The sequence below is a fragment of the Pocillopora verrucosa genome, chromosome 11, assembly GCF_036669915.1.
Source record: "Pocillopora verrucosa isolate sample1 chromosome 11, ASM3666991v2, whole genome shotgun sequence".
NCBI classification, from domain to species: domain Eukaryota; kingdom Metazoa; phylum Cnidaria; class Anthozoa; order Scleractinia; family Pocilloporidae; genus Pocillopora; species Pocillopora verrucosa.
The window spans coordinates 1,747,712-1,760,924 of record NC_089322.1 but is presented as its reverse complement, the minus strand read 5'-3'; the positions used below and the strand labels follow the sequence as shown (position 1 = coordinate 1,760,924).

At 37.8% G+C, this 13,213-nt stretch overlaps 1 protein-coding gene across 1 annotated transcript; it reads left to right on the top strand.

Moving 5' to 3' along the window:
- The first annotated feature begins 11,075 nt into the window (after positions 1 to 11,075).
- LOC136277007 (beta-4C adrenergic receptor-like) lies at positions 11,076 to 12,244 on the top strand. The gene has a single exon (XM_066158597.1). It carries the CDS (start codon positions 11,118 to 11,120, stop codon positions 12,087 to 12,089), a length of 972 nt encoding a protein of 323 aa, XP_066014694.1. The 5' UTR covers positions 11,076 to 11,117; the 3' UTR covers positions 12,090 to 12,244.
- Positions 12,245 to 13,213: the final 969 nt, after the last annotated feature.

Genomic DNA, 13,213 nt, shown 5'->3' with positions numbered 1-13,213 from the left:
TGGAACAGCAATCGGCCATTTCGGGTAAACTACAATCGGTCATCGAGTGTCGTCCATATTGATAACTGATCTCCTCTGTGTGGCTTACAAAGACTATACACAGTAATTCTTTAGGACAAAGTGAAATAGGAACAAACAAGATTGTACATAAACTTAGTGATATGGCCCGGCAGCCAATTTTAATAGTTCCAATTTTAAGTACACAATATATCGAATAATCACAACTGGAAGGGCAGAGGCTACTTTGAGCTAGAAAGCTGGCTTTGTCATCGATCGATCATGAAATTGTAATTATGGGTGCAAATAAAAGTAAAATAGGACACATGCTTTTATTCATATTAAGGTTTCCGTCGCTCTTAATTTCAGATCAGACCAGTAACGGTGGTTGCGCTCTTGAGCTTCGGAAAAGTTTCTTCTTTGGCTTGTAAATCTTGCCCATGACTGCCAACTGTTTCGCCGAATCCCTTAAAACTAGCACTGACAACTAAATGAGATGCCAGCTTCAAATAAAATAGAAGAAAACCCGTGCCAGCCATCCTTCTGCCTCAAAAGCAAAATTCCTAAATTACTCCTTAGTAATGGAAAACGAACTTCTTCCTATTATATACAGTCAACGCCTTGACTCTTTGAATGTGTTATTTAAAGAAATTCTCAAGCAATTTGGGGACATGGTATTGATAGTAAGATTCTCAGAACTAAACAACAAATGAATCTAAGGTATAATCATAAGTGAAGGGAATAAACTTCCAGCTCTTTCATTAGAAGTAAAAAAAATTCAAATGATCCTACGATAAAACGGTATAGCGTCGCATTGCGAGCGTCTGGTAATGCCGTCAGGAAGAAAAACAAGCAGGAGCTAATATTTACGAGGGAAGAAAAATCGATGTTAATCATTGGCTAATGAGTGGCTTCATAACGAAGATAGATTAAGCGACATACTTGAAAATTACACAAACAACGAAAAGCATCTAGTTTGCCTCAACACTTTTGTGGTAAAAACTTAGTCGAAGCAGAAACTGCCTATGAAAACGATAACAGAGGTGGCTATAGAGTTATTGATTAGCCCGCGCATGTTTGCAGGTGGTTCTTGATAATACCGTGAGTTTTGAAATTAAGTATGTTCTTCCTTGTTATCTCTTTGCGCTTAGATGCAAATAACAGATAGGTTTTGACATCAATTTGACAATCCTTTTCAATTTCTAGACAAGTTAATGGATCAATAAAGTGAAATGTAGTGAAAGCATTAGTCTCATAATAAAAGTGTTGAAAAATTTATTTTTACAGATAATTGACGGTTTAAATTTCGGGCATATCTATGATCGAGTGTCTTCCACATCAATAGCTGAAATCTTCTGTGTGGCTAACAAGCGCTTTGTTTGGATGTTTGCTGTCGTTAGAGTAAACAGGGATGGGAGATAAGAAATTGTATTTAGACTCAATGATGTCCCAATGGCCAAAATTATTGGTCACTTCAATATTTTAATGAAATAATCTGTGAAGGAATTGCAGTCGGTAAGACGGAGAGATTACATTGAATAGTAAAGCCCGTTTTACTTTAGTGAGATGTTGTTATTATGAAGGTTCTCGAAGAAGAAGGAATTGGGAGACATGATATTATGTGCATCAAGGTTTTCGTCGTCTCTTTAAAATCAAAATAGAATCTCGATGAGAAAAAAACAACAACAAAATAAAAGAACAGAATCAACATGGATCACAACATAGACATGTAAAAGTAACAACAAGCCGTTGTGACTCAGGAAAGGGTGACCGCTACTGCCTAACCCTTGACACCCCTAACATCAGTATGCATATTCTCCACACTGGTCTCTATACATTTCCAATGACACTGATAAGGAGAATTTGCTTTCTATTTTTCTCATAACCTTAATGTGTGATGCAGGGGTGATGCTGTAAAGAGAAATTAGATGCTAGTAACTCCCAGGGGTCAAAGGGTTGATATAGGTGACCGCTTGATAGAGGTGAAAATTGCACAAACTAAGGGATACCATTTTCAGCACTTTAACAACTGACCTCCTAATACAGGGTGACCGCTAATACGGTGCTGCTTCATAGAGGTGCCATTATTTTCTTATCTGACTCCTTGTAAAACGTCATGGCAAGTTATTTATACTTGTTAATTAATTCTTTGTTCCTGCTGATCGGTATTTTGACAATTTTCGCTTTACTCAGTTCCTTCTAATATATACTTTTGACAAAGAGATTGTAGACGATTTATAACCTCTTGTTTTGGCCGAATCGAGAAATTAAAGTCCTGCGAAATTAAGTCACCGCTAAAACAAGTACTGAATGATTTATTATAGTCGAAAAGTATCTCTCAAAAGAAACTTTTAACAATTTTTTAACAAGGTTTGTTTTCTAAATAGACTCGTTAAACATGTTAATACTATTTTCATACTTTTACAGCACAAAAACCCGAGAGTAACCCGTGTCTAAGCTACGCCGACATGGCTAATCAAGAAAAACTCATCCTTTAACAAAGATCTGAACCATCTGCAGCAATATTTGGCCTAATTGCTAAAACGTCGAATTTAAGCCACAGGTGTTGTCGTTGTTATAAATAGAATACTTTTTGGGTTCGGATTGCATCCCAGTATACAGTCATTGCACAAGTCCTTGTTAGTGACATGCAAAATAAAATGTGAAGTATGAAATGTTAATCAACTCATTTGCAGTATTTTTTTTTCGCCTTCATGGGCCGTTTGAAGCGTCTTTTTACTAAATTACTTCTGGACGCAGACGCCTCAAACGGCCCATGAAGGCTAAAAATATCACAAGTGCGTCGATTAACATTTCATTGAACTTTATTGAGATATTCAGATCGAGATTTGACTTAGATATGCCGGCAATTTTCAGAGCCTTATTCATAACCCTCACATATTCTGTTCTAATTAACCATGAACACATAGTGTGGTCCACCCGTAGAATGACACTAAGTGAAGACGGTTTGCAAATTACGCAAGATGGCTGATTTCTTCCCAAGACATGTTCCACAGCATGTCCATGATAGCGTGTCGAATGTGTCTCATCTTTCAGAAGTAAATGGCAGGTTTCAAAGACGAATTAAGAAATGTGAGAGTCAATGAGTAAAATCAAAAATACTAAGCTCATTTTAATTGCTTTCATTTATTCCAGAGTGGCAGCTATGTTTATTACGATGTTAATAAAACATAAAAAAGCGCATTTCAGGTCTCATTTATGAAGAATATCGCAGAGTTCTCCAAGGTTTCTTCGAAAACATGATAAGCGACGCGGTGACATACACTGAACACGCTGAGCGCAAAACGGAGGCCAGATGGACATTGTATACGCGCTGAAACGACAAGGACGCACGCTGTACGGCTTTGGAGGCCGAAGAATGAAGAACTGACATGACGGATAAACTTTGGAGTTAGCAAGCGTGTGAAGGAAAGACTAAAATTTTAATGATAGCCTTCAGAAGGACTGCAAGCTCTTAATTATGTTTTACTTTTGCGTACATTATTAATTTTCATTATTTCCCCAAGTGATACCTACTTAATTTCGTGTATCTGTGTACTTGATGTTGCTTATTTTTTTTGTAGCTCTAGCAAGGCTCAATGTTATACAAAGAATACAAAGAGAATTAAATTGCTTCTTTCGTTTCTACATTTGTTTGTAGTCCATGTTCATTTTACTGCGCCTCATCTGTATCAATGGGGGGAATAAGGCGAGCTTAGTATGGCGCATATGTAGCATGTAAACCCCAAAGAACCATGTTCAGAATATTTAAACGCAAATTACGAATAAAGCAGGCGTGTCGAAATAACAAAACCAGTCTTATCCACACGGGCATCGGAACAGTGGGTAACACCATAATTAACGAATGAGAATCCGAAACAAGAGCAGGCGGACCGTCAAAAGCACGGAATAGCCCAAGTGATACTTTTTTAGACATTTACTCCGACGAAACGCAAACGGTCGAAACTTCTGTTTTTACATTATCAAGTCAGATAAAATCAAATTGTCTCGTAATACCCCCACCGAAGTAGCACAGTTTCCTCCAAAACGCGCCCCCTTCGTTCATTTACGGTTTTGATTTCTGCCAAAAACTTAACGGTTTCGCTCAAATTCAGTAGCCTGTGGACTATTATAATTTCGTACTCAGATCTTACCGTTTATCTGTAAGGGAAATGTAGGTTCCAACCGCTTGGCTGTGAAAGGGGTGGGTACGAGACTATCTACGAGCATACCATCTCTGCCCGTGAGAAGGCTTGAGACGAATCGGGGAGAGGTCTGCCGGGGGTCCGGCACTACCTGCTGACCTCTAGCTGACTACTCTACAGAGGACAATGGAGAATTGGCTGCCATTGAACTGCCAATAAGGTAGCTAAGGATTATAAGAATATTACAGAGGCGTGTGGGGGAGTCAGGTAAATTCTATCGTGACAGCCAAAATCATCCGCCCCCAACTCCCGTCCTGCGATAAAGAATGATCAGTTCGTCATTAAGCCACTCATTTGTTCAGTGTTTGTTTTAAATTTATAGAACATGAACAAGAAATCCAACGAGCTGTACAAACGCACTGTTACACGTGTTAAGCGAATGTTGGTAATCAAGGAAAACTGATAATTAACTTATTTTCTTTTAACTTCCTATCGCAGAACCGGCCGCAACCGTCTGCCGAGATCCAATCACTGTTTACTTCAACGTTGAATGAAGGAGGGTACTATCGTTGTTATCCTCAGTAAGGCTTGTGAGAAGTTGGCCTGCAAAAATATTTGTCTGAAATAGCGGAAATCATGAACAAATTGTACTGTAACCAGTTTTCGCAATTTTTGCCCATATTCACCGAACTTGAAGATCTTTGTTCGACTTGTGTCGCTAACTGTGTCTTTAACATTTTCCTTCGTTCATCTTCATCTCAGATACCAGGGGCTTGTGACTCACAGGCGCGTTGTTATTGTTGTGATTGGCATATGGATGTATAGTGTATTTGTATTTGTTTCTTTGATGATATTGTGGTGTTGATGATATAGTACTCGGGATCTTGTAGGTACAGTTAATTTTGCTTTCAGTTTTATTATCACATTCGTGGTGTATATCAAAATATATCTAACTGTGCGACGGCACAAAAATCATACTCAGTCCATGCAAATACGAAACGAAGCTTAGTCTGAGGAGATAAAAAACTTTATTGTCCTCATTACATCCACAGTTGGCATATTCTACGCATATCTCGTGTTTTGAATTTGTTTTTTGCCCTACCTCATTTGCAAGGCTGTTATTCAAATCCACGGCTCGAGTATCGTTTTTTTGATGAGTTCTCACGCACTGAAAGACGATCACACTCAACTCGGCAAAAACTCGGTAAATTGAAAGAAGAATGCTCCAGGATCTCTGCCTGCAACTTGATCCATTCAACAAAATCTGCGCAAACAGATGCTTTATAACTCTATGCCCGTAAAAAACTTGTTCTCATTAAGGTAAGTGCAATCTTCTTCGCGGACTTTATCTCACTCCTTAGGGTAATACTTCTTTAGAAAAAATTGATTATATTAAAAATTTGTTAGATTATATTCTGTGGCAATTCTAAAATGTCTTTCAAAATCTCAGAGAATATTTCTAAAAGCCTCAATTTTCCTGGTTTTCACGAACAACAGAACGGGGATCAAACTTCACCAAGGGAGTTTCGGGGGGGAGGGAGGGGATGATCAGTCGTCGCCAATAAAGAGAGATTATTAAAAACTAACACGCTTTTAAGGAGGGAGGGGGTAATAAGAATATTACAATCTTATGGGGGATAATGTTGTTTTTATCTTGACACAACCAAAATCCTCCTTAGGAAATAAATAAAAGATAAAAAAGATTCCAAGATTACAACAATACGTTCTGAACAATTAAGCAATGTTTGGTTTAGTTATCTTAACCGATAATCAGTTATGGAACTTTCGGTATCACCGGTTTTCTAATAATTTTAATATGAGTTTCTACAGAGGAGAGCCATTAAAAAAAGTTCACGTGTAATATATCTTCCTGGGAGACTGCTCATTATTTATCGCCTGTGAGGGGAGGGGAAGGCGTTAGAGGATCTTGGTCGAGTCACAACAATGTTTACACAGCCCCCATAGGGTTCTAAGATTCCTACGACCCCTCCCTCCCTTGTTGACAGTTGATTGGCAGTCAATTTACTATAGTCCCCTATTAATACTCTGTTGGCGACGACTGCCCTCCCCCCCCCCCCCTTCCGCTTTCCTTAACCCTCTAACTCCCAAGATCTGAATGTTAATTCTCCCCTCTACCTGCTACACATTTTCTTGTAAATAAGTTACAAGAATTTGATGTTAGGTCAAGGTAACAACTTCTACCTGATAAGTTTGAGTATTCTCATTACCTGTTCGCTAGATAATGTATGGATATTTTAGAGAGAAATTAGTTTTAAATCATTCCTGGGAGTTAAAAGGTTAAAGCCAGGAGAAATCGACGTTGTTACAAATAATCTCCAAGATTTTTAAAGACATCTTCAAATCATTACGTAATCATCATGGATAAGTCCGAAATTTGAGCCGTCGATTATCTCAACAAAAGCTTTGAAGCAATTTTATTACGAGACTAATTTTTTTGACTACATTTTACATAATTGACACATTAACTTGTCTAGAAATTGGTCGGCGTTTTAGGTAGGATTTTCTTTCGCCACCGCGGCTGAAAAACAGCTCAAACAACGAAAACCCTGTAAAAAGCACTGCTTTTTGGTTGTCGGTTTGGAAAAAGGGCTGTTTAGAGAAGTTAATTGCCAAGGAAATCGAAAATTACGAACCAACCCAGCTTGACACTTTGCTCGAGCGATGCAACGCCGAAATTAAAAACAAACATGGTTAATCCTCAGAAACGACGATTCCATTTAATCGAAAGTGATCCGGACACAGACTGAACAATTCCTTTCTTGAACTGTTTAGCCGGACTTTGACCTTTTTTGCGCCTAAAAGGTGTGAACATATCATTGAAGAAATGTAAAATGCTTCCGTGTTTACATAGCCTGATGTAAACACGCGGGAGGTTGGGAGAACACGAGATAAGCGTAGGAAACCACGACACGAAGCGGAGTGGTTTCCAGCTTATCGAGTGTAAATAACTGATGAAAGAGGAACGAAAACCGTGTTTACATACGCTCATGTAAAATGGTTTTATGGCCAATCAGAGCGCGCGTACTATTTGAATTATTTTATAATACATATTACTGTTTTGATCGTACGCGGTTGATTTGACCAAACGCACAGTTTGAATAAATTATTTTTGCACTTGATGCGCGCGCTTTGCTTATGCCTAATTATGATAAGCTATCTCGTATTTTTTCATGTTTATTATGAACACGTAATCATATGATTTTTCTCTTGCAATTTGGAATAAATATTTTTTCAAAGACCACAAATTGCACTCACCCTACTGGCTCGTAAAATGTTGTTAGTCTTTAAAAAAATTTACTCGTACTTATTTATTCCAAATTGCACTCGAAATCATGTGATTACCAATACAAATTATGTACACTTAAATCTTCTTCCAAATTATCGCAAACCAAGAAAGAACCATTTCGATCAGCATGGTCACGCGAGAAGTGTGCCGTCACAGTAAAATTCAGTAATTAAAAATAAAGGTTGTATACCATATCATCGGAAGAAGTAAATAATAAACACTTTAATTGGTCACAAGCTACTGATATCGATATCTCCATGATATCAACTCACTCATAAAAGATAGGACCCTCTATTCCAGACGAACACAATGTGTTGCGATGTTACTCTTTGGGAAGACAGTTTCTCCTTATTTCGGGCAGTGATTCTCTCAAAATGTTACCTTTCCTCCCAAAAGTGATTAACTTCAACAAAAGGAATCCTCTTAATTCTCGCAGAGGGATTTTGGGATGTCAGCCAATGACAAAGAAAGAACTTACGTCAGACAAATTAATTCACATATGGAGGCAGTCAAGATGTTCAATTGTATTTTGAAATCGACATTTTTTTCTCTCGAGGCTTGTTTTTTTAATCATATACCTTAGAGATGTTAATACTCATACTAAAACAAAATAAAAGTGTCCTTAAAAGCCTCCCTTGCCCCAGCCCCTAGCTCCGCTGTCCCTGAGGTATTCATGTATCACCATAAACGATACTCGAACGCCGATTGTAAAATTACGCCAGATGGCTGATTTGTTCTCCAAGATATGTTCTTCGGTATTTCTATGCGAGCGCGTTGAATGTGTCTCACCTTTAGGAGTAAATGACAATGTGCTATGGACCTCTTTCTAATACCTCAATTCTCGCTATTTGCGAATTAGTTTTTCTCAATAATCGTTCCTGTTAGAAGTAAATGCGTACAATTTGGGTTTCTATAGGAGAAAGCCATTAAAAACAATTCATCTGTCATGTATCCTACAAAACGAACGGTCGATATTTATTTTTTGGGGGGAGGGGGGCAGGGGATTCCGTAGGGGATTCCATGATTTATTCATATCAAAGTTTCCGTCGCTCTTAATTTAAAATCAGAATTAAAAACCAATAACGGTAGTTGCGGACTTAAGCTTCGGAAAAGTTTTCTTCTTTTCCTTGTAAATTTTACCAAATAATTGCCAACTGTTTTGCCCAATCTCTGAAACCAGCTCTGACAACTAAATGACATGCCAGCTTCAAATAAAACAGAAGGAAACCTGTGCCATCCTTCTGCCTCAAAAGCAGAATTCCCAAATTACTCTGTAATAGTGGGAAACGAACTTTTTCCTTTTTAATAAAGAGTCAACGCTTTGACTACTCTTGATGTGTAATTTGAAGAAATTCTCCAGCAAACAGGTAATGAGAATGACAGAGATGATCAATTTAGGGATATGGTATTGAAAGTAAGATTCTCAGGACTAAAAAACAAATAAATATAAGGTATGATCGTGAGTGAAGGGAATAAACTTGCACGTCTGTCAGAAGTTAAAACTTTAATTGATCCTGCTATAAAACAGTATAGCGTCACATTGAGAGCGTCTCATAATACCTTCAGAAAAAAAAAACAAAAAGGGATTAGCATTAACGAGGGAAGAAGAATCGATGTTTATAATTAGCTAATGAGTGGATTCAATACAAAAATGTATTAAACAACATACTTGAAAATTAAACAAACAAAGAAAAGCATCGAGTTTACCTCAACACTTTGAAAGCAAAATGCTGCGTATGAAAACAAAAACAGACCAAATGTTACGAGACCAAAAGTTCCATTACGTATGTTTTATTAATATTTTAGCACATAGCTAACATAGCTAGCTGTCACTCTGGGATAAAATTTAAAATGAGCACAATATTTTTTCTTTACTCTTTGAATCGCATATTTCTTAATTCATCTCTGAACCCTGTAATTAACTGCTGGAATATGAGACACATTGGACACGTCATCGTAGACATACTGCGGAACATGTCTCGGAGATGAAATCGGCCAGCGTAATTTAAAATCGGTCCTCAGGTGTCTTTTGCATCAATAACTAAAATCTTCTGTGCGGCTAACAAGCACTTTGTGCGGTTTGCTGTCGAAAGAGTAAACAGGGATTCAATAACATGTCCCAATGGCCAAAATTATTGTGCAGTTCAATTTTTTAATGACGTAATGTATTTAGGAATTGCAGTAGCAAAGACGAAGAGATTAAATTGAATAGTAAAGCTGGTTTCACTTTAGTGAGATGTTGTTATTATGAAGGTACTTGAAGAGGAAGGAAATAGCAGGTACACGAGAGTCAGTTTTTTTCTTTAGTGAGATGTTGTTATCATGAAGGTACTTGAAGAGGAGGGAAGTAGCCAACATTGAAAGAACAGCATCAACATGGATCTCAAAATAGACATGTAAAGATAACAACAAGCCGTTGGGACTCGGAAAAGGGTGACCACCACTGCTTATTCCTTTACACCCTAACATCAGTATGCATATTCTCCATACTGTTCTCTATACATTTCCAATGACACTGACAAGGAGAATTTGCTTAACAAGAAAGAACTGCTTTTATTTGGTGATCATTTCCAATTTTCTCATAACCTCAATGTGTGACGCAGGGTTGATGCTGTAAAGAGAAATTAGAAGCTAGTCACCCTTAGGGGTCAAAGGATTAATAAAGGTGACCGCTTGATGGAGGTGAAAATTACACTAACTAAGGGTTACCATTTTCAACACTTTAACAAACGACCGCCCAAAACAGGGTGACCGCTAATGTGGTGCCGCTTCGTACAGGTGCCATTGTATTCCTATCTGACTCTTTGTAAAACGTCATGACAAGTTATTTATACTTGTCAATTAATTTTTTGTTCCTGCTGATCAATATTTTGACAAATTTCGCATAACTTAGTTCCTTCTAATATATAATTTTGGCCAAGAGATTGTAAATAGTTTATGATCTCTTGTTTTGGCCAAATCGAGAAATTAAAGTCCCGCGAAATTAATTAATTAAAAAAGCGCATTTCAAGTCTCATTTGCGAAGAAACTCGTGGTTGTATGTATGCCTCCTTGAGGCTATCAAAAAAAATTTCAGTATTTCCTTTACACCCTTGCTAACTCTTCATTCTTCTGCTAAGTTCTTCATTCTTCAGCCTCCAAAACCGTAGAGCGTGCGTCTTTGTCGTTTCAGCGGGTATACAACGTCCATGGCGGTCACAGTCTTGCGCTTACCGTGCTCAGTGTATGTCACCGCGTCGCGTATTACGTTTTCGAGGAAAACTTTAAGAGCTCCATGAGTTTCTTCCCAAATGAGACCTGAAATGCGCTTTCTTATGTTTTATTAATATCCTAGTTAACATAGCTGTCACACTGAAATAAACGAAGGCAATTAAAATGAGCTTAATCTTAAGAACATGAACGAGAAATTGAATGAGCTCTACAAACGTGCAGTTATACTTGTCAAGCGAATGGATGTAATCAAGGAAGACTTATAATCATTTTCTTGTAGCTTCCTATCTCATCACCGGCCGCAACCATCTGCTGAGATCCAAAGACTGTTTACTTCAACGTTGAATGACGGAGGGTACTATCGTTGTTATCCTCAATAAGGCTTGTGAGAAGTTTGCCCGCTAAAATATCGCAAACCATTCAGTATTTGTCTGAAATAGTGGCTCCTAGCGGAAATCATGAGCAAATTGTTTTGTAACCAGTCTTCGCAGTTTTTTCCCATATTCACCGAACTTGAAGATCTTCGTTCGACTTGTATCACCAACTGCGTCTTTAACATTTTTCTTACTTACACCGCCTTCATGTTGAATATTGTGACAATCTATGCCATACACAAAACTGCAACAATGCCAAAAACTCTGAAAACTCTGCTGCTAAGTCTTGCCTGCTCGGATGTTGCTGTTGGTTTGTTTATTCAACCGTTATACACTTTCTTTTTGATCAACTGGCTTCGATTAGACAATCCTGGCTGTAACACTCAACAGGTGCGGACGATTTTAGGTTATTTGTTCTCAACCGCTTCGTTCCATGGTGTTGTGGCTGTAAGTGTAGACAGGTTCTTAGCTGTTCATCTTCATCTCAGATACCAAGAGCTTGTGACTCACAGGCGTGTTGTTATTGTTGTGATTGGCATATGGGTGTACAGTGCATTTTCCTCTTTGATGATATTTTGGGGGCTTCTTGGTACTCGGGATCTTATAAGTACAATTAATATAGCTTTCAGTTTTATTATCACACTCGTGGCGTACATCAGGATATATCTAACTGTACGACGGCACAAGAATCAGATTCGATCCATGCAAATACGAAACGAAGCTCGTTCTGAAGAGATCAACTTCAGTGTCCTCATTAAATCCACAGTTGGCATATTCTACGTATATCTCGTATTTTTAATGTGTTATTTGCCCTATTTCATTTGCATAGCTGTTATTCAAATCTATAGCTCGAGTATCTCCTTAAAGAAACTTTTCCTTTACTCGCTGACTCTCGCGTACCTGAATTCATCTTTGAACCCTGTCATTTACTGCTGGAAGATGAGACACGTTCGACACGCTATCATAGACATACTGCGAAAGATGTCTTGGATCAGCAATCGGCCATTTCGGATCAACTACAATCGGTCATCGAGTGTCGTGCATATTGATAACTGATGCCTTCTGTGTGGCTTACAAACACTACATACAGTAGTTGTTTACTACAAAGTGAAATAGTGACAAACAAGATTGTACCGCATAAACTTTGTGATATGATCCAGCAGTCAAACGATCGCTTAGTTCTAATTTTAATTACTCAATAAATCGAATAATCTGTAGTGTGATAGGGAAAGGCTAATTTGAGCAAGAAAGCTGGTTTTGTCATCGATGGATAGTGAAATTGTAATCATGGATGTAAATAAAAGTAGGATACGACTCAAGATTTTATTCACATCAAGGCTTCTGTTGCTCTTAATTTCAAATCAGAATTTAAAACCAATAACGGTGGTTGCGGACTTAAGCTTCGGAAAAGGTTTCATTTTTCCCTTGTAAATTTTGCCCATAACTGCTAACTATTTCGCTGAATCTCTTAAAACTAGTACTGGCAACTAAGTGACATGCCAGCTTCAAATAAAACAGAAGGAAATGTTTTGCCATCCATCCTTCTGCCTCAAAAGCAGAATTCCCAAATTACTCTTTAGTTAATAGACAGACAACCCCTTGACTACCCTTAATGTGTAATTTGAAGAACTTCTCAAGCAAACAGGTAATAAGAATGAGAGAGATGATCAATTTGGGGACATAGTATGGATAGTAAGAATGTCAGGACTAAACAACAAATAAAAATAAGGTTTGATCATGAGCGAAGGGAATAAACTTCCAGTTCTTTCATTAGAAGTTAAAAACTTTAATTGATCCTATGATAAAAAGATATAGCGTCACATTGAGAGCGTCTCGTGATGCCCTCAGGAAGAAAAACAAACAGGAGCTAGTATTTACGAGGGAAGAAGAATCCATGTTAATCATTCGCTAGTGAGTGGATTCAAAACGAAAATGTATGATCAATATCCTTGAAAATTAACAAACAAAAAAGAGCATCGAGTTTGTCGTAACACTTTTGAGGTAAAAACGTAGTCGAAGTAGAATGCTGCATATGAAAAGGGGAACAGAGGTGGCTTTAGAGTTATTGATTATCCAGGAGATGTTTGCAGGTGGTTCTTGATAATAACGGGAGTTTTGAGAACTTAAAATTAAGTTTGTTATTTCTTTTGTTTATATGCAAATAACAGATAGATTTTGAA

Excerpts from the sequence above, each read along its gene's own strand:
- LOC136277007 (XM_066158597.1), top strand. The coding sequence starts at position 11,118 with ATGAGCAAATTGTTTTGTAACCAGTCTTCGCAGTTTTTTCCCATATTC.